This window comes from Python bivittatus, unplaced genomic scaffold (assembly GCF_059951505.1).
Source record: "Python bivittatus isolate LINGU-HERP-01145 unplaced genomic scaffold, Pbiv_v1 ctg000220_np1212, whole genome shotgun sequence".
Classification (NCBI taxonomy): domain Eukaryota; kingdom Metazoa; phylum Chordata; class Lepidosauria; order Squamata; family Pythonidae; genus Python; species Python bivittatus.
Window position 1 is genome coordinate 20,240,388 of NW_028277048.1, and position 21,716 is coordinate 20,262,103.

The 21,716-nt window shown below is 41.6% G+C and overlaps 1 protein-coding gene across 3 annotated transcripts in view; it reads right to left on the minus strand.

Annotated features, from left to right (window-relative positions):
• Positions 1–21,716, minus strand: part of AVIL (advillin) — a 77,628-nt gene that overhangs the window by 44,310 nt on the left and 11,602 nt on the right. Inside the window, exons 10-19 of one of the 3 annotated variants that reach the window (XM_088138069.1) lie at positions 20,024–20,124; positions 19,217–19,354; positions 18,160–18,318; positions 10,738–10,917; positions 9,758–9,903; positions 8,820–8,964; positions 6,674–6,862; positions 5,944–6,012; positions 4,635–4,748; positions 3,299–3,864 (exon numbers count right to left, since the gene is read on the minus strand). In XM_088138069.1, the coding sequence (XP_087994195.1) occupies positions 3,751–3,864; positions 4,635–4,748; positions 5,944–6,012; positions 6,674–6,862; positions 8,820–8,964; positions 9,758–9,903; positions 10,738–10,917; positions 18,160–18,318; positions 19,217–19,354; positions 20,024–20,124 (1,355 nt within the window). In that variant the 3' untranslated portion in view covers positions 3,299–3,750. Of the gene's footprint in view, positions 1–3,298; positions 3,865–4,634; positions 4,749–5,896; positions 6,013–6,673; positions 6,863–8,819; positions 8,965–9,757; positions 9,904–10,737; positions 10,918–18,159; positions 18,319–19,216; positions 19,355–20,023; positions 20,125–21,716 lie in introns of those variants that run through there. The other 2 variants (XM_088138068.1, XM_088138070.1) reach the window with 2 other exon arrangements.

The window sequence follows — 21,716 nt, forward strand, 5'->3', positions numbered from 1 at the left end:
TGACCTTTTCCAATCCCGTGGCCACTGTTGCGTTTTCCAAACTTGCTGGCATATTGAGTGCAGCCCTTTAACACCATCATCTTTTAGTATTTTAAATAACTCAGCTGGAATACTGTCATCTCCACTAGCTTTGTTGTTAGCAATGCTTCCTAAGGCCCACTTGACTTCACTCTCTAGGATGTCTGGCTCAAGGTCAGCGACCACACCAGTATGGACATCGGGGACATTAAGATCTTTCTTGTATAGTTCTTCTGTGTATTCTTGCCACCTCTTCTTAATCTCTTCTGCTTCTGTTAGGTCCCTGCCTTTTTGTCCTTTATCATGCCCATCTTTGCACTAAACGTTCCTTTCATATCTCCAATTTTCTTGTAGAGATCTCTAGTCTTCCCCATTCTATTGTTTTCCTCGATTTCTTTGCATTGTTCATTTAAGAAGGCCTTCTTATCTCTCCTTGCTATTCTCTGGAAATCTGCATTCAGTTGCTTATATCTTTCCCTTTCACCCTTGCTTTTCACATTCCTTCTTTCCACAGCTATTTGTAAAGCCTCATCAGACAGCCATTTTGCTTTCTTGCATTTCTTTTTCTTTGGGATGGTTTTAGTTGCTGCCTCCTGTACAATGTTACGGACCTCCGTCCATAGTTCTTCAGGCACTGTCTACCAAATCTAATCCTCTAAATCTATTCATCACCTTCACTGTGTACTCACAAGGAATATGATCTAAGTCATACCTGAGTGGTCTAGTGGTTTTCCCTACATTCTTCAATTTAAGCCTAAATTTTGCAGTAAGAAGCTCATGATCTGAGCCACAGTCAGCTCCTGGTCTTGTTTTTGCTGTCTGTATAGAGCTTCTCCATCTTTGGCTGCAAAGTATATAATCAGTCTGGTTTCGGTATTGACCATCTGGTGATGTCCATGTGTAGAGTCGTCTCTTGTGTTGTTGGAAAAGAGTGTTTGCTATGACTAGCTTGTTCTCTTGACAGAACTCTATTAGCCTTTGCCCTGCTTCATTTTGTACTCCAAGGCCAAACTTGCCTGTTATTCCGATTACTCCTTGACTTCCTACTTTAGCATTCCAATCCCCTATGATGAAAAGGACATCTTTTTTTGGTGCTAGTTCTAGAAGATGTTGTAGGTCTTCATAGAAGCGGTCAACCTCAGCTTCTTCAGCATCAGTGGTTGGGGCATAGACTTGGATGACTGTGATGTTGAATGGTTTGCCTTGGATACGCACTGAGATCATTCTGTCCTTTTTGAGGTTGTACCCCTTTACTGCCTTTCCGACTCTCTTATTGACTATGAGTGCAACTCCATTTCTTCTAAGGGTTTCTTGGCCACAGTAGTAGATATAATGGTCACCCGAATTAAATTCACCCATTCCCGTCCATTTCAGTTCGCTGATTCCCAAGATGTCGATGTTCAGTCTTGTCATCTCATGTTTGACCACATCCAGCTTGCCTTCTTACATTCCAGGTACCTATACAATATTGTTTTTTACAGCATCGGACCTTCTTTTCGCTTTCAGATACATCCACAGCTGAACGTCCTTTCGGCTTTGGCCCAGCCGCTTCACTCTTTCTGGAGCTACTTGGAATTGCCCTCCGCTCTTCCCCAGTAGCATATTGGACACCTTCTGACCTGAGGGGCTCATCTTCCGGCGTCATATCTTTTAGCCTTTTAACATTGTCCATGGGGTTTTCTTGGCAAGGATACTGGAGTGGGTTGCCATTTCCTTCTCCAGTGGACCGCATTTTGTCAGAACTCTCTGTCATGACCTGTCCGTCTTGGGTGGCCCTGCACGGTATAGCTCATGGCTTCACTGAGTTACGCAAGCCCCTTCGCCACGACAAGGCAGTGATCCATGAAGGGGGCCCGATTCAAAGGCTGTACATAAATACATTAATTAACATTCAGTACACTGGTAACCTCACATTTCATTATATATGAATAATCCTGTTCATTGTGGGAGGGGGGACAGCAAAAGCTCCTATGGAACTTTAATCCTTGTCAGATGGCTGGAGAGGATTGTCCACCATATCCCCCGTACCCTTCTTGGTTGGCAACGTGCTTTCAAGTACAAGGTACTGTGTTATTAATTTTAAAGTACAAGTACTCCTTGTTTAGTAACTGCCTCACTTAGTGACTGTTTGCAGTTGTGACGCTGATGAAAAGTAACTTTCTGACCAATCCTCACATTTAGGACTGCAAGTCTGAAGCAAAAGAAAGCCAAAGTAAGATTGTAAGCACAACTGCGATTTCACTTTGCTTAACAGCCTTGCTTAACAACCAAGTTGCCGATTCCAATTGTGGTTGCTAAATAAGGATTACCTACAGGGTGAGCTGTACACACCCCTTGTTTGGTGGTGCTGGAGGAAAGATGGTTTACTTATATGCAGTGTCAAAATGGCAGCTGATAAGAGGTGCTTCTGCAGCAGTGTCTGCTCAGGAATTTGTTGTGAACTAGGATAGTTGTGCCTAAGTGTCAGCTACAGTAACTGAGAAAGATACGGCATTGCAGAGCTATTAGAGTTTCCTCAAGTCAAAGCTAGAGGGGAGGTTATAGAAGATTGCCCTAAGTCAGGGTAAATTGGGCTTTTGGTGTATGTTCTTGTTCTCAGACAAGCCGTGCTGGTTGGGAATCAGAGCTGCAGAAGACAGGTTCTGAAACACTTGTGAGCAACTTAGAGGAGGATTGCTCTAGTTTTTTTTTTAAAAGTCAGCTTGAGTGCTGTCAAAATACAAATATATGTAGCTGGTCGAGAGAGAGATTAACTATTTCATTAATTTAATTTTCTTGGCTTTATATCTGGCATTTCCTTCAGGAGCTCAATGTGGCGTAGGTAGCATTCCCACTGTCCAGTTCCCCCACTCCAAACTACCACCCTGTGATGTAGGTTGAACTGAGTGAGAGCTCCTGGCCCATAGAGTGAACTTCAGTTGTTAAAAGTAAGTAATATACTTATTTCTTATCCAGCCCTAACCCCAATGGAATTGATAGTTTTACTCATGGGTGGGGGAGAGGGGGGTTACAAATTTATGTGTCATTTTAAAGGGTGCAAGACCAAGAACGGTCACCATGCTAAACTTCTGAAATAAAACATTTGTAATCTAGGGTCCTTTGTACGCAACTTAGAAGTGGAAGGGGAGTCTGTGACTCTCTGGATAGCCTCAGATACCCCACCAGCATAGTCATTAGGAATAATGGGAGTTGTAGTCCAACAACACCTGAAAGGCCATCCTTTCACAGTTCCAATATTCCTTGAAAGCAGACATGGGTCACAGGCAATAAGGTACTACTCACGTATTTAATGATTATCATATAAGAGTACACGTTTATGTCTGATTCAAACAAAACCAGCAGCCCCGCTAAGCAGCTCAGAGTTCCAGGGGTCAACCCAGTTGTTATTTATAGGGCAGGTATTTGCCAGAAGGAGAGAGCCCAGTGCGGTTGCTAATGGATCTGCTGAGCTTCAGCAGTTCAGTTTATTTCACCCACATTGACGTTTCCATTAAGGGAGGCTTATTTGGGGGGGGGGGTGATGGCAGCGGGGAGAATAAACTTCCTGGACAGCAGCAGCCTTTAACAGAGAGATGAAACCAACTTTCCGAGCGCAATTAGGCCCAAATATGAATACGTTTTCAAAAAAAAAAAAAGACAGCTCCTGAAGCAAGCTGCTTCTGGACTTGGTTCCTGCCCCAAATCAAGATGGCTCCCTTTTCCAGTTTGAGAAATGCCATATTTTCTTCTTCATCAGAAAAGACCCCTTTCCTTTTTCATGTGAAGTTGCTTCCAAGTAGGGAGGGCAGCAAACTTTTCCCAGGGGATTCCAAAGACTCGCATAAAATCATCATCTGACAGGAAATTCTATGGATGGGGGAAAATAACGAGAGATGAGTAAGAAGGATGAGGCAGGAGCAGAGTGTAGAAACAATGGGATTTCTCCCAATCCAGTTAAAATTAGCTCCGCAGATCCCACCAGACTAAATTAATCATACTAATTTGCTTTTAAGAGCTTTATTTTGACTGCAGGAAAAAACCACACTGGGTATTCTGCCCCACTGAAACGTAAAAGGCTTACCGCACTGAACATTATGCACTGAAAAGCATTACTTGATGCTGTTTAGAACACAGGCCATGAGAAACTACCAGCAAAGGAGTAAAGAAGAATGGCTTGAGGCAGTGATCAATGAATTAACATGCACTGTCCTAGTTACTTATCGACAGGCTGACTATGTAAGAGGGGAAAAATAAGCCTTCAGTGAGAGGGTTAGGGCTAGAATCCTTCCTGATATGCTAGCTTTCTAGGTGAAGATTTGGGGATTTTTTTTACTTGGCATTGAGAGGCAATTCAAGCCTCTGAAGTCCCCATTTGTATTTTTTTTTTTTAAGTCATGGTTTGTCTCTTAATTTGCTGTTCATGAGTTCAGAGGCCTGACATTTTACCAGGTATAGTAATTGGAGCTGGTTTGTACAGCCATGAGAATTAGGAACATACTACCTGCAGGTCTAAAATGATAAATTCTGTCCCTCGATTCTAAAACAGCATGTTTGTGGGGTGTCCTTGTGGAAACTTTGAGGCAAAGTCTGGTTACTTTTCTCAGCACATGGCACACGCTTGACAGAACAGAACTCACCTCTTTCTTAGCAGGATCCACATCTCCAGGTAAGTCGTCCTGGCTGGAGAGCAGAACTTCTAGAGGATAGAATGGGCCCCTGCTGCTGCTGCTCAGGGTCTCAAGTCTGTTATCCTAAACAGAGCACAGCAGATTCTTAAATACCAGCTGGATTTCATCTCGTGGGCCAGCCTTCTGGTATCCTCAAAAGAAGTGGAACTACAGCTCCCAGAGTTCCCAGCTAGAATGGCTTCCCAAAACGTCTAGAGGTTATTGGACTGGGCAGGACGTTCCATAGCAGGGAAGATGTTCATGGCCCCACCCTAGATGCAGCCCCAGATAACAACCAATGGTGAATGATGTTGGAAATTGTTGCTGAACATGTGGGAAGTCACAGGTTCCCCACCCCTCTTCTACCTAATGTTTTCCAAACATAGATATCTGGTGCTGTCTTTTATCCTGATGTAAATGTTTAGTAATATCTCATTATTAAACCCCAAATGGCTTAATTTAAAGAGTAAGAACCACCCATTCTACCCCATGTTCTCCCTGTTTTAGGTATGCAGTGTTTTCTCCTGCTAATTCTCTGCACTGGGGACGAGTTGTGCCTGAGGCAGAGATGAGGCAGAATAGCTGGTCCCCAGCAAAGGCGTTTGGAAAAAGCAATGAACTGTGTAGGATCTTGTGGGAAACCTTCTCTGAAAATAGATCCTTTGGTCTTACGGGGGCCTTAAATTATTCTATCACTAGTACCATCTTTCAGCAGCACACAAGCTTAGAAATGACCCTTGCACAGGCAACTCAAAAACATGTCATCAACCAAAAGCCTTCTTAAGTGTGGTACTGAAGCAAAGAGGAGATGGGTAGTGGAAGGTGATAGAACAGCAGTGCACCAGCACAAGCCCGGTGGGCATCTACATCGATCTGTAAGGCTGCAGGACAGGGTATCTAACATGGAGCAAAATGCAGATGACCAGAGCTCACAGGCAAATCACCTCTTCAGTTCCCAGCATTTTCTGTTTAAAGGATCTTAGGAAGCAGTTCATGAGAGCTGATACAGAGAATACAGGGCTATATCAGAGGTGAAGAGCATGTGTGCCTTTGGTATTGCTGAACTACAATGTCTAGTATCTTCCCATAGTGTCTAGTATCTGTTGGGCACTGTGGTTTAGCCACATCTGAAGGACCACTAGGTCTCCACCTTTGAGCTCACTGGATCAATGGCTGGATATGACTGAAATACAGCAGTGTCTGTTGTGCTGCAGTTTCTCTTAACAGCCAACTGCTTAACCGTGGGCAGTGGTTCTCCCAGTGTAAGCAACCAACTTACAGCTGTGATTCTGATGATGTCATTGGCATCTCTCAGTTCCTTCTTCAGCTGCTCATATGTCTTCCCTTCCTACAGAAACACAAAAGCTCATCATTTAGAGAATTATTACACCATTAGGTATGAGTGCTGGGAACGGGGGGGGGGGGGGGGAGAGAGATTGATTGATTGATTGCTGGACTAAGACCCGTCCTCCCTTATAAACAAGCCAGACTTTGGGCTAGTCACTCTCAGCCCTAGACTGGGAAGTTGAGAAACATCAATCAACCAATCTGCACTAGACCCTGGTCACACCACACTAGCTCAAGAGGTGCTCTAAATGCCTTTCCTCCCATGCAAAGGAGTGGGAAGGAGGGACTTTCAGGGGAGAGAAAATTCTGCTTCTGCACCGACAGTCCCTTATTAGAAGAGTTTTGTACCGGAATGATATTAACCTTAGGAATGCTCAGCATACAAATATGGTATCATGCTATGGAATACATTCCCCTTCAACATTAAATGGAGAAATTCCATATTCACATAACAAATTTGGACATACTGGCAGGCTTCTAATTCTAATAAATATTTGTAACACAAAATATCCAAATGCACATAATATGTATTTTATTCATTTTAAAAGGTCGTATGCTGGTGGTTTCTCTTTAAATATTCCAGGAGTGATCTAATTACCCTCAGAGCTTCAGAAAATAATGAAGATATAGAAGATATAGTTTTAGATACAGCTTTCACTTACGCTCCATTTCTTAGGATCCCAAGCCAGGAACCAGCCAGTGAAGTTGGGTGGTTCAAAACCTTGCTTGACCACCAGGATGGGGGTGTCAATCTCCCTCCCACTGGGGTGGGTTTGCAGATATTCCTGAACAGTTGCCAATGCCTCCTTCTTCTCAATCTCATTGGCTTCTTTGCCAACCCACATGAACACCTGGCGAAGGGGAGGGGAGGGGAGGGGAGGGGGAGAAAAGCAGCAGTTTCAAGTAACTTGAGCAAAAAAAGATAGTTCTGGCTTGGAAATGGTGAATGTTAGGAATACCTCTACTGAACCAGGCTCTAAGTAACAGATGAGTTTTATGTCTAGTGCTGTAGGAAGCATCTGTGATAGCAAAAACCCAGGAGTCTGGTAATACCTTTTCCACTTAACAAATTTTATTAAAAGGCACACGCTTTTGTGAGCTGTAGCTCCCTTCAGCAGATGCATCAATGGCTACATTGAAATAGCATTTAAATTCGAATGTGGTGAAGGGAATACGGGTTGGTTGTACAGATGCAGGTTGCATGTGAGACCAACTGCTAGCACCTTATCAATTAACAATTGTGTTAAAATCCCATGATGTTTGTTGAGATAAATCTCTAAGTGACCACTTCGGAAAAATAAAACTTTAGCAGCACAGTTGAGTGAGAGTTTGCTGAACTCACATATATCAAAAGGTTTTAGGCTATTTTTTCCCCTCCCTCTCCCCGCCTCATCCCAATTTAAATCCTGCGTCTGCCTAGCTACTCCATGCTAGCTGAGACTGCAGGAATATCAATTCAGCAAGAACTGGAGGGGCCACAAGTTCCCTGTTCCTTCTTTAACTATAATTGCAGTAAACAAAAATTTAAAGAAGAAGTTTCTCTCCCCAAGTTTAACATTTTCCTACTCGGACGTCCAAATCTAGCTCGAAGGCCGTCAGCTGTGAACTCTCATGCAAGGATTTGCTAGCCTTTTCTTAAACACATGGAGCAGGCCACAGATTCATTTCCAAAGAAGCTGCTTTAGAGTGTGCAGATAAAGCATAGCACGTGCCCACAACTCTCTGAAACAACGTCTTTTCCTCTCTGAATCATGTGGTAGCTAGCTGCAGAGGGCAGCCACAAGGAAAGATGTGGCTGCTTTAAAGAGTTGCAGACAGGGTCTACCTTTGCCTTCCCACATACTCCTAAACATGGTTTGCATTGGCTATATAGAAATTGCCACACTTTGTCAGACTGTAAGAGCTTCTATCTCCACCTTGCTTCCTAGAGTCTACCAGCTGCTCTTGGAAAGTTTAGAAACACAGAAAAACAGCTACGGTTGTACCCTCTTCTAGAAAGCCATGGGTATATTAACTCAGTTACCTAGGCCAGTATGCCCGTGGCTACAGTCATTGTATATCCTATTTGTCCTTTATGAAGCCTGTGGCAGAGCTTCTTTTGTTATCTTGGAAGCTTGACAAAGTTTTGAGTGCAGAAAAAGCCCTTCTGGGTCAGGCTAACAGCCCATCTAGTCCAGCATTCTGGATCACCCACAACCACGCTCAAAAATGCACACAAGGGTGCCGCCCCTTTTCCGTCCTCTCCCAAACAGCTGGTATTGAAAAACTGGTGCTGCCTGCTCTTCAAGAGGTTGTAATCAGCCTTAAGACTAATATTCATTGAATGTTCCATCCTTCATGATTTTGTGAGTCCCCTTAAGCCCATCGAAGCTGATAGGTATCATTATATCTTGTGTCACAATATTTTTTAGTTAAATAGAAGTACACTCCAAATCTCCTTGCATTAAGCTTCGGTGGAGTGAAGCATGTTGTATGCTGGAAGTGGGAATATTTGAACATTGGAGCTCATGGTTTTGCTTTTCTGCTTTTAGCTAAATTTTCACCTCAGTCTGTAAACTGTTTATCCTATCTATCTATCTATCTATCTATCTATCTATCTATCTATCTATCTATCTATCTATCTATCTATCTATCTATCATCTTAAAATGTACCACAAGCCTCCAATGCTAAAAGGAATTGGACGTTCAAAAACTGCCTTTAACTCCCTAATACTCATCAAAATTAAAACACGAGGGAATCAGAGATACGAACTACAACACTTCTAAAGAATGAGAGGTGTTGAAATTCAGGAGGCTCTCAAGTATCACCTGGTCCCAAATATCCAGCAGCATAACATCACTTTCACTCAGATCATCCTGGGTAAAGTCAGTTATCTCAATGACCACAAAATGCCCAGTCTTGTTGGAGTATTCAAAAAGCCGGGGAGGATGATCAGGGATCTCTTGTTGCAGCCTGCAAGACAAAGATAGATTATGTGACCTAGAGCCTTCAACACCAAGTGTGGGGAACCACTGTTATTGCTAAACTACAGCTCCCTGCAGATCCAACCAGCCCTGCAAATAATGATAGATGCTGGGAGCATTTTCTACAACATCTGGAGAGCCACAAATCCTCCACCCTTGCTCTAGGTCTCATTTCCAGATGCCCCAGAATTATGTGGATGGAGGCTGGATAGCAAAACTTAGGATCAGTTGAGTCTGTCATTAACCTCTTTATTCATATTAGGTTGTATCTAGCAGAAATCTCCCATGGATGGAAGAGTTTATTGCATCTGGGGAGAAACTTTTCACCAAGTGAAGCTTTTCTACTCCCCTTGCGGTCTTAGTGTCCCTCAAAACTCTGCTCTGAGTGGTCTTCTTTTCATTAGTGAGAGCATTTTGAGTTGAGCTCTGATGGGAAGAGCCAGCTAACTGAATAATTAAAAAAAAATTCTAAATCCAGTTGCACTTTATACATTTCATCACTTTTTTTTTTAACACTTATCCTTCAAAAGTGCTACTAAATCCTTAAAATCAATGCATCGGCTTTCCAATACAAATACACTCAAACATCAAACTTAAACATTTAACTCAAACAAGTATTCAGTAATAACTAGTAGCTATAAAAATAGTTTCAGCTTAAAGGTTAAAGACCCAGTTAAAGATCTTGCAAAATAAAAACAGCCTGCCTTGGAAGATTTCATACTAAGCTTAGTTAACATTCCGGAGAAGGCCAAAATGTTAACGACTGAGATAGAAGTAAGTACTTTTTGTCACTTGAATATGGGGCTTTGCCTCCAAGCAGCTCCCAAAATTCAGCTGGTTCTTGTCCCTCAGCCACAGTCTCCTGAAGTCCATCACAGATAGTGGCAGCCAACTCCTTGGCCATTTCTCGTTCATCTCCGCTAGAACCCTGCCATGAAAACCACAGAGAAGTGGAGAAAACCCAGAGAAGTGGAGAAAATGGCCAAACTGCCCAAACAATTGGGTAGAAATGCTATCCAATTGGACAGTTTGGATTTTAACCAATATATCAGGAGACAAAGGTACCAAATGCATTCCTATACAGTGGTGCCTCTACTTACGAACGCCGCTATTTACAAATTTTTCGAGATATGATCAGCTCCGGCCCCAAAAATTTACCTCTACTTACGAACTCACCTCGACTTACGAACCGGATCCGTGGCCATTTTCCGCCCGTTCCACGTGGTCCGCGGCCATTTTCCGCCCATTCCACATGGTCCGCGGCCATTTTTCTGCCCGTGCCACGTGGTCCGCGGCCATTTTTCCGCCCGTTCCACGTGGTCCGCGGCCATTTTTCCGCCCTGCCGCGTGGTCAGCGGCCGTTTTTCCGCCCCTGACGCATGGTCCACGGACGCCGGAACAGATTAATGGTAATTACATTGAACCTTATTGGAAAATTTACTTCGACTTGCGACCAACTCGACTTGCGATCAGAGTCACGGAATGGATTAAGTTCGTAAGTAGAGGTACCACTGTATTTTTGCATCTCTCCTCAAACTTTTGGTTAAATAAAAGTCAGTGAATTCTCCCTCTTCCCCCAAAGCCTGGATTGTACATGCCAAATACTAAATCATTTTCTTTTCATTGTTTATGTATGAATTTACACCCTTCCCTCTGATGTAAAATAGTAGAATAATGCCATTGTCTTAATTGATTTGGAAGTTAATGGAAGGCTAATGTAGAAATCCTCTCCTCCCTCAACTCCCTCAACTCCTGGTCTCACCTTGCCGTACCATAGGTAATGGTCTCCCTGTGTCTTCAGCAAGAAGACATCATTGGAATTGAGAGACGCAGCAGAAGCCAGCACCTCCACTGCTTTTCTGTTGAAGGTCTCTGTTCCACGGATCTGGAAGAGCCTTATTGGAGGTTCCAATTCATTTCTGTCTTTCCTGGATGTCCCACCCTGCAGAGAAGGGGACAAAAAGGCAGAACAAACCAACTTTGCTGCAAGCCAGATCATGTGATGCAAGAGGGACAAAGCATCCTCTGGATGTTCTGGACTTCAACTCCCATCAGCCCTGGGTAGCACAGTTGATGGCAAAGAATTCTGGGAGCTATAGGCCTAAACAACTGGAAGATACCATGTAATTTAGACTTTTATTACCAAGATTATCTCGTTTTATTAGGGTTAAAACTAGCTGAATAATTTCCATTTATCTCACAAGGATGGAAGCATTTTCATATCTAACTATCGGATTAGATATTTTGAAATAAGGACAACCTTGTCTCGTCTTGCCAACAACCTTGGAGAGCATTCCTGGTACAGCCTCATTACTTTCCTGTATCTGATGGGAACTAACACACACTTCTGCTGCCTAACTGAGCATGCCATTTGTAAGAACTGGTGTAGACACAGTTTGATAAAAGCTATATTGCAAACTAGAAGAAGTCATACCTCTGCAGAAGATCAGTTACTATAGAAAACAAGAATCCAGATTAACATTTTTTGGAAGAAATCAGGTATATACTTTTTGCTACTCTTTTTCTAGTCTAGAATGTAGAGGGCACCAGTACCATGTTTTCATAATAGTCTTGACTGACCTGAGACTCTGTTTTCCATCTTGCCAGCTTCAGCCCATATACCATCTAATGCTAAAACATGGCACAGACATGGCTGAAACATCAAGCAAAATTTCCTCTCTTCCACCCCTCCGACGTCAGATCTATAATTATCTTTCCCGCAAAGCTTTCTTTCAAAATGTGAAACTTTCCCACTACTTTTTGTCTTTACTCCCCGTCCCCACGCTTTTTGTTTTTTTGTCCCCCAATAGGGTTTTCCCATGCATTTTGCATTGTATATAAACTGAGGCAGAACAGAAACATAAGAGGTCCACTATTCCAAAAGAGCCTCCCTGAATCAAATCATTATGTTGTATTTCCTCCCTGATTTCACAGAAGCCTCACCCTAACTCTAGGGGGTCTTCTCCCTCCAATAGTGTGTACCCTTTCATTTTCCAGAAGCTGAAGACATCCTCTATCATAAAGGAGCCTCCCCGAATCTAACCATGATGTTGGATTTCTTCCCTGACTTCAAGGAATCCTAGCCCTAACCCTAGGTGGAGTTTTCCCTTCCAGTAAAGTTTTCCTATCCATTTTGCCTAAGAACAAAATGGAGGGAGAACAGAAACAGAAGAGGACCTTTATACAAAAGGAGCCTCCCCAAATCTCCCTATGATGTTAGTTTTTCACCCTGACTTCAAGGAAGCCTAACCCTAATGCTCAGTAGACTTTTCCCTCCCAATAAGATTCTCCCTTACAGATCCCTCTGGAACTACACTGGGGGAGAATGGAAACAGAAGCGGTCCACAATACCAAAAGAGCCTCCCCGCATCAAACTGTGATGTTGGATTTCCTCTCTGACTTCAAGGATGCCTAACCATAACCCTAGGTGGACTTTTCCCTCCCAATAGGATTTTCACATGCATTTTGTCTAGGAATGAAATGGAGGGAAAACGGAAAGAAAAGGGGTCCACTATACGAAAAGAACCTCCCCAAATCAAACCACAATGTTAGATTTTCACCCTGACTTCAAGAAAGCTGAACCTTACACCTAGGTCGTGTTTGCCCTCCCAACAGCATTTTCCCATGCATTTTGCCTAGGAACTAAACTGAGGATGAACGGAAGTGTTAGAGGCCCACTGCCAATAGACTCTTAGAATCTGAGTTTTTGGGCCAGACTTCCGAAAAACTAACTCTACTCCTAGATGGCGTTTGAAACGCAATGAAATTGTAAACTCAGAGTAAACAGAGAGGGAAGAACCCTAGTATGCAGGAAAAGCACCCTGAATCTAATTGTCTGACCTATTTTGAGCATGGGCTTCAGGGAAGTATAACTCTAAGCTTAACTGGGATTTTTGCACCATAGAACGTTTACCCATATATTTTTTGCAGGCTGAAATGTGAGGAAAAACCAAAATGTAAACACTTTTTATCCATTAAAAGGCACCCCAAATCTTATCATCAGATTCGTTTTGAGCAAAGTTTTCAAGGAATTCTAACCCCAAATCTACCTGTGTACTTCCTCATATAGCCTTTTCCCATGGGCCTTCTCCAGGAAAAAAAGTGAAGCCAAAATAAAATGTAAAAGGCCCACAATCCTGAATCCAGCCCTCACAATCATTTTAAGTAAGGCCTTCAGGGAATTCTAATTTCAACCCTACATGTGAATTTTCCACATATAGTTTTTTTCTGATAGGTTTTCTCAAGGAGCAAAACTGAGGTGAAAATGAAATATAAAAGGTCTGCTATTAATAGAAAGGCACCCCACACATATGTGTCACAGTTGTTTGGGGCTTGGAGTTCATTTTTTCTCTTTTTCCTATTTGTTTGTTTGTTTGTTTTAATTAATGTATTACTCTTACAAGCTATGTATTATAATTTTCAGGCAAAGTATAATACTAATACAAGTTTAAAAGTATATAAAAATGTATTAGTGATGATTAATAATAACAACAATAAAACCCATTTAAGGAATAACATAGGGGCTGATAACTAACATATCTCAGATAACCAAACAAATCTAAAATATCATATGGGTAATATATCCTAATGCACCATTTAAATCTTAAAGTATTATGAAACATTCCATACCCAATTTTTAATCAAAACCTTCTCTGTTGAACTTTAAAAATAGTGGTTAACACAATTAAAATCAATAACAGAAAACAAATTATGAATAATAAACAATACTTTAAGAGAATCTATAGATAATATATAGGCTATATGTTTAATTTCAGTATAAACTCTGAAACCCAAATTTTGGATATGGCCCAATTCCATGCATAGAATTATAGTCTAAAAATGGTTTCCAAATAAGCTTAGATTGTACATCAGATTTATTTTTTAATATGCAGTTATTCTAGACATCAAAGGATATTCCCAAAATTTGGTTAACTATTCTTCCATAGAGGGAATCAGAGATTTTTTCCCAATAGAAACCAAATAGAATCTTTGCAGCTATTAACATATACAATGCCAGTTCAGTATATTTTAAGAAAATATATGGTTTAGTAAAATTTAATAATCAACCTATATGCTGAATATATATTAAGGGAAGCTGGATTGGAAGAAGATGAAAGTGGTTTTAAAACTGGACCAAGGAGCATCAATAACTTGTGCTATGCTGATGACACTATTCTGATAGCTGAAAATGCAAAGGATCCGCAAGTTCCAGTAATAAAAGTCAAGGAGCACAGTGAAAAAATGGTACTAAAATTAAATATAAAAAAGACCAAACTAATGACCACAGGTATACCAACCAATCTTAGAACTGACAACGAAGATATCAAAGTAGTAGAGAGCTTCTGCCTTGTAGGATCAACCATCAACAGTAAAAGAACAAGCAGTCAAAAAATACACCTCAGACTAGCACTCAGTAGAGCAGCCATGAAGGCCTTGGGAAATATATTCAAATGTTGTGATGTGTCTATGCCTACAAAGGTCAGAATAGTACAAGCAACGATATTCCCTGTGACACTCTATGGAAGTGAAAGTTGGAATCTGAAGAAGCAGGATAGGAAGAATATTGACGCTTTTGAAATTTGGTGTTGCAGAAGACTTCTGAGAATACTGTGGACAGCCAAGAAAACAAACAAATGGATCATTGAACAAATGAACCCAGAGCTCTCACTCGAGGCACAAATGATCAGGCTCAGATTATCCTATTTCGGACACATTTATGCAAAGACCTAGCTCTCTGGAAAAGGCTCTAATGCTGAGAAAGGTGGAAGGAAAGAGATGAAGAGGACAACCAGCAGCAAGGTGGATAAACTCAGTTACAGTGGTGATGCGTGCACCGTTGGAAGACCTGAAGGACCAGGTTAGATCATCATGGAGAAAATCTATCTATGTGGTAGCTAGGAGTTGACACCGACTTGGTGGCACAGAATCAATCAAGATTAATAAAAAATCTCAGGATGGAATAACATTATGACTTTCAAAATTTGTTGTATTCTGTGAGGATTTATTTTCCAACATTGTTGGGCTCTGGAACATTCCCACCACGCATGGAAGAATGATCCAATCTATTGATTGCATTTCCAGCAATTCAGGGAAAAGGAGTTGCTCATTTTAACAACTGTAACTGAAGTAACTATACCAAAGGTAAAGCATCTTATATCACTTCTCTCCAAGTATAATATCTGAAGTAAATTTAATATTCTTTTTCCGTTGGAATTCCCACTGTTCTATCTCTATAAGTACTGTATATTCAAATTTTGCACCCATTTAATCATACAGTCTTTGACTTGTTCAGATTCTGAGTCATATTTCACTATCAACTGTGCCTAACAAAGGTTGAGTATTATGAATTATAAGATTTTCAGATTCTCAAAATTCCCTCGTTTCCCTAATTCTTCGGTTGTTGAGCTGCTTATTTGAAGGGATTGAAAGCAGTTAAGTGTGGAAGAGCGCTGTGTAGCAAAAGACTCAAACACTTTTAATTTTGACTTGTTAATACTAAAATCTTTTAATCTGAACAAATTATTGTCTCTCTACTTCCTTAGTATCTTCCTCATTATAAAAATGGACATTCAGTCATGAGGCAAGAAGGGGAAACTCTGGGCTTATTCTTTTCCTGTATTTGTCCCCCAGACATTCAGTAAGTTACTTAATATTATGTAGTCTCTTGAAGATCATTTATTTCTGTTTGTGTCAACCCAGATGTATCTGTGCAGCCTCTCCAGAAGACCTGCCTCTTCCACAGACAGGATGGAACTATAAGGAAATAGGATCCATTCTGAAATCCATCAGCCAGTATGAAAATACAAGCCTAGCTCTTACTGTAACTGGAGGTTTTTCCCCATAATTGTTTCCCAAGAGTAATACTGCTGCTATCTGTCCATCTCATTTGCAGCCTGGGCTTCAGGGACACCTGACCTAACCCGAAGGCTAACTGGATCATTTCTCTTATCTTGTATGTCTTTTCCCCATAGCTTCTGCCTAGGAGCAAGACAGAGCCAAAAAGCAAACGGACGGAGCTCATTATCCATAAAATGTCATCTGGTATCTCTCTCATGATCACTTTCCGAGAAACCTAACGCTACCTAGAAGTGCAGATTTTACTTGAGTAGGGGTTGGGCTTGTTTTCGTTGGTTTGTTTTTTGCTTTGCTTTTCCCCAGGAGTAAAACTGAGTCAAAGCAGAAATGGAAGAATCCCACTGTCCATGAAAAGTTTCTCCAAACATAACAATCACAGTTGTTTTGAGCTCAGACTTTAAGGAAACCTAACTCTAAGTACAGATTTTCCCTCAGAATGTGTTTTTTTTCCTTGCACTAAAAGCGAGACAAAATGGAAATGTATGAGGCCCATTATATTTAAAAAGGCACCCCAACCCTACTTGTCATGGTTATTTTGAGCCTAGACTTCAAAGACTTCTAATCCTAACTAACTCTAAGCTCACATTTTCCTCAGCATAGCTTTTTCACATAGGTTTTCTACAGGTATAAAACTGAGCCAAAATAGAAATGTAAGACGCCCACTATCAGTATTAAGGCACCCTGAATCTATTATGCTTGTTTTGATCCTAGACTTCAAGGAACTCTAACCCTAACCTAAGTGCAGATTTTTCTTTCACTGTTGGTTTCTCCCATAGCTTTCCACCAAGAGTAAAACTGAGCCAAAATGCAAATGTAAGAGTCCCACTATGTTTTTACTCCAAATGTAACATTCACACTCATTTTGAGCCCAGACCTCAGGGAATCTTAACCCTAACTCTGTGTGGAGATTTTTCACCAGAATGTCTTTTCCCCATAGCTTTTCCCTTGCAGGAAAAGTGAGCCAAAAGGGAAATCTGAGATTCCTGTGATGCATAAAAAAGCACCTCAAATCTAACTGTCACAGTCCTTTTGATTCTAGACTTCTGGTGAGCCTTACCCTAACCCTAAGTGCTTTTTGCTCAGAATATATTTTGCCTGTAGTTTTCCTCCATGAAATGTAATATGCTCACTATCCATACATTCTCGCCCTGAATTTAAATGGCATGCTCACTTTAAACCTAGATTTCAGGGACTGCTAACCCTAACCCTAAATGCAAATTTTCTCTCAGATTCATTTTTTCCCATAGGCTTTCCATAGGAGAAAACTAAGCCAAAAAGGAAATGTAACCGGCACAAAATGTCAACCCCAATCTTACCATCTAGTATTTAAAAGCTATTGTCAAAATCAAATCAAATGAGTATTGGTAGGCAATTTAATTAAAAATAATCGATCTGAATAAGTAGTTAGTGGGAGTTTCTAGCTAATCTGAGGAAGTCTGTCCTTATTATAATGAATCAAACAAAATCTATTACAGGTAGTCCCCAGGTTAAGGATACCTGGTTTAAAGGATGACCCATAGTTAAGAATGGAGCCTATTGTAGCAAAATTCGAATTAAACACACAATGATTTGAGTTAAATACACAATGGTTCATTACACAATACTACTTATTCAGTATTATACAATATTACTGTCCGGCTTATGTACAAATTCAACTTAAGGACAAACCTTGGGAACAGAACTCGTTCTTAAACTGGGGACCACCTGTATTTTAAAGTCTTATGTTAGGAAAAACCAAACTGCAGATGTGGTACATGTTTTTGTGCAGAATTATACTCCATAAATGCTCTCTAGGTTAAATAAAATTCATTATCAGGTTGGTTATTTAAATGCAAAGTTATTTTTTTGACATTGATGCATGTTCCTATATCTTAGTCTGCCTTTCTTCTACGGAAGGAATTACGTATAATTTTCAGTAAGGAGCATAAAGTATCCTAGCAACTTTTATCATGTACAGGGCCAGTTCTGTATATTTTGTAGGAAAATGCTTAACAGGAAAACCACTGGTGAGAAGGAAAAGTCAATATTTAAAATTTGTTTATGGTGAAACTTCAAGAGCTATTGAACGTTACCACTCTGTATGAAAAGAGATCCAGCCTGATTATTACAATTCCAGCAGTTTTTGGAATATGAATGATCTATTTTGGCAATCAACCCGGCGGCAAAATACCAGTGAATAAACCACTTGCATCAATTTCCTCTGAGCGTCAGGTCTGCAGTAAATGTGATATTTATCTTCTATCACTATTGTCACTGCTGCATGCCAAGCGCCCTGTTTCAGTCCCTGGTTTTTGTGGGAGAGTAGCTGCCGCGTAGGCCCGTTTCCTACCTCAAAGACAATAAGCTTGCCCTTGAAGATGGTCAGGAAGTGGCGGGGCTCCCTGCCCATGCTCACTCGGACCTGCACAGGTTCCCCATTGAACTGCTGATCCAGTTCCCCTGCAAGATACGCCGAGGCTGCAAGCTCGTCCACCGTGGCATGGCGTCCCTGGACACAGAGGAAACACCACAAGGTCTACTGTTCTGCATCTGGAAGGTAATTGTAGCTGCTCTTGTCATCTTACACCTACGTTGTGTAAGAATCACCACATGTATGTCTTACTGGCAGTCTTGGAATTGGACTGGAGAGACTTGGGTTCAAATCTTCACTTAGCCCTAAAATCACTGGCTGATTGTGACATCAGAATCTCTCAGCCTAATCTACCTCACAGAACCTTCACGAGAATAGCTCATGAAGCATGGCTACCTAAGCTTGTTAGAGAGAGATTTGAATTCAGATTTTATAATAGCAGGTACTAACATGTTGGATAAATTGCAAGAGATAATTTAATCTACACTTCACAAGCAAATAGTCCATCTTGATCTCCAGCCAGCCTTGAAATTTCAGTTTTAAAGCAATATGGCTCAGATCAGCACATTTGGAAAGGAGTGACTCAGTTCCCTGTCCTCACATTGTCTCACTGAAATACATGTATCCTTACATTTTCTCCCCTATTGCTAAAAACAGTGGGGTGGGGGTGGGGGATTGGAACAGGGCAATGACACAGAAGTAAAGGCCTGGACCTGTTCCTAAACATCCTGGCTCCAAATCAGGGTCTCCAACGCCATCTTCTTGGAGGACATTCTGTTGGAAGAGCTAATACATGTTGTGGACATTGGAAAATGCAGAGAGGGCTCAAGGAAACAAAATCATTTTAGAGCCAATTCTGGTGCAAGCTAAATATACTTAGACCTTGGAGAACAATTCATTGATTGACCAGCCAGATCCAGTGTATAAGCAATAAATAAATCTTGAAATGAAACTCTAATATGTCAACTATGGGCAATTCAGCTCTGGTCTGAATCGCACTTGTTAAAAAGCTTTATATTTCAGACTCTACACATACCTGCCAGATGTAAAGTATGTAATGTGGCTTATTTTTCAGTTCATAGGTATACAGGATTAAATAGCAATCTCCACCATAGAAGAATCCATGCCATTGCTTGTCCACCTGCACCAACTCCAGGTTCTCAATCCTCCAGACCTAGAGATGACCAAACCAAGGGTAGATACAGCTGTTGTTATAAAAAATGTGTAGTCTTCCTAACTTTATGCTTCCTGAGACAGCCCAGAATATAAAACATGGGGCACTTGCATGGTGGACTGATAGTTGGAATGGATACACAACCTTTCCTGTACCTGTTGACCTATTAAAATTTCAGGAGACACACAAATACTAGAATTTCCTATTGGTCCTTACCAGTAAGCAAGAAAAGAACATATATGAAATGGTAGAAAAATGGGGGATGGTTAGAAATTGATGATGACCCTGCCTGGACCTTCAGTAAAAATCTGTGACTGAGACAGGGCATTTGCACATTAACAGCCTCATCTGGAAGCACTCCAAATTCCAGCAAGCATATGCTTCATACTTCCAACATTCAAGCACCTGTGACTTCTGCACGTGTATAAGCACAGATATGGATTCAATGTAAATCCCCCCAAATGTCAAAATCTAAGAGACAAACACTCATATTCTATAGTCAGTAGATAATGATAACGATGCTACATTTCCAAAACTGCATATCTGTGCTTGCAGAATTGGCTATTCCCTATCAAGGAGGTCTGATTTAAGAAAAAGAAAAAAAGCTGGGTTATAGTCATGACAGGGAGAACCCAGCTTCCACAGCAGAATAGAGATCATAACTCTTACCTCAACTTTTCCTTCCCCATTATCTACCATCCTCTCCTGGGCTGCCAGCTGCGGCAGGGCGTGCAAGGCCGCAACGTCAAATCTCTCCTGGCTCATCTTAGCTTGAAACGAAAGATGGGATTGTTTAGATCAGAGCTCTGTAAGATGGAAGGCGTACTCACGGGAAGATGGGTGAAATTGAAGAAACATTTAAAGATCGTGACAAAGTAGAGGCACACTGCAAATCAAACTGGCCTGAATTAGGCAAGAAGAATTTGTGGCCCTCCAGAGACTGCTAAATTACCCAGCAACTCCCTCCTAGCAACTGCAATATTAGGGAGGCATTAGGGAATTGTAGTTTAGGATTCCCTGGCAGCTCACAGTTTTTCCACCTCTGGCACAGAGCAAGCTACCCTTTAGCCTTTCATCCTAAAGAAAAGGGGCAGGGCGGGGGGAGGCCAAGAGCTAAGATTCTGGATAAGAAGTTCGGGAATCCAGAGATTAACTAATGTTACAGATGGTGACAAAGTGTTATTACCGAGGGAGAGAGTGGCCCTGTCTGCCCTGGGGACTGCAGCAAGGATTTGTGCAGGAGTGAATAATGACCGAGCAGCTGAGGGTCCCCATTCAGACTTCCAGCCTACTGCAGTGACATATGGGGGGGGGTGCGGGCGGGCGTGGGGGGGGTGATGCTTCATCCCCCCCAAATCCATCCCTCCATCCCCAATCATGCTGATGAAATCAGGCAATGCTATTGGAGTAGTCTGAGATGGTTTCAGCGTGGAAATAGGAGCGGCTTGTGACCCACAGTCCCATCCCCATCTTTGAAAGCCTGTCAGAGTTTCTCTCTGCCCCATCTTATACTGAGCGAAGTCAAGGCAGGGTTATTCTGACTCTGGATGGCGTAATCACTTCTCCACATCCCTCCTTAACAGTTCACTCATGCCTTCCCCAGAGTCGGCTCTCAATCCCTTTGCACGCCTGCCTGGGGATTAGTGCTTGCGTTGTGGGAATGGCTAGTCCCTTCCAACGCCGCTGAGAGCTGTTCTTTGACACTTCTGCCAGCCCCGTTCTTCAAATGTCCAATTCACTTTACACAATTTTAAAACACAAGCAAGAAACGAGGAAGAGAGCATTGACAAGTGAGGGAAAAAGCAAGCATTTTTGGTGCCTCTTATTTTAGACTGCAACTCTTTGACATAATAACCTATCATAATGGTGGGTTATGTGCTATAGTAAGGTAATATTAGTAGTGAAAAGAAGGAGGACTAGTTACTTGCTCTAAAAGAAAAAAAGGAGTTTTTTTTAGATTTCTGAATGCCACACTAAAAAAATCAATTCTCTCTTATTGCTACTATTATTATTACTATATTTAGATTCTGCCTTTATTTTGTACAACTCAGGGCGGCATATACAATGCTCCCATCTCCTATTTTTTCCACAACAACAACCCTGTGAGGTGGGTTGGGCTGCAAATCCACCCAGCCTTAGCTAGTACACTGAACTGGCTCTCTATATCTTGGGTTGCAAAAATCTAGATGACCGCTAAATAGCAGCAAAAAGATTCAGAAAGCCCTAACCCTTTGGTGCCATCTAATGGCGGTTTGGATTTCTGTAGCCCTGGATCCTGCAGCCTTGTTAAAAGTTGGTTTCAACTGCAGGAGACCATCAGACCAGGATGTTATGTAATTCTCTTTTTAGATGGCATACAGCA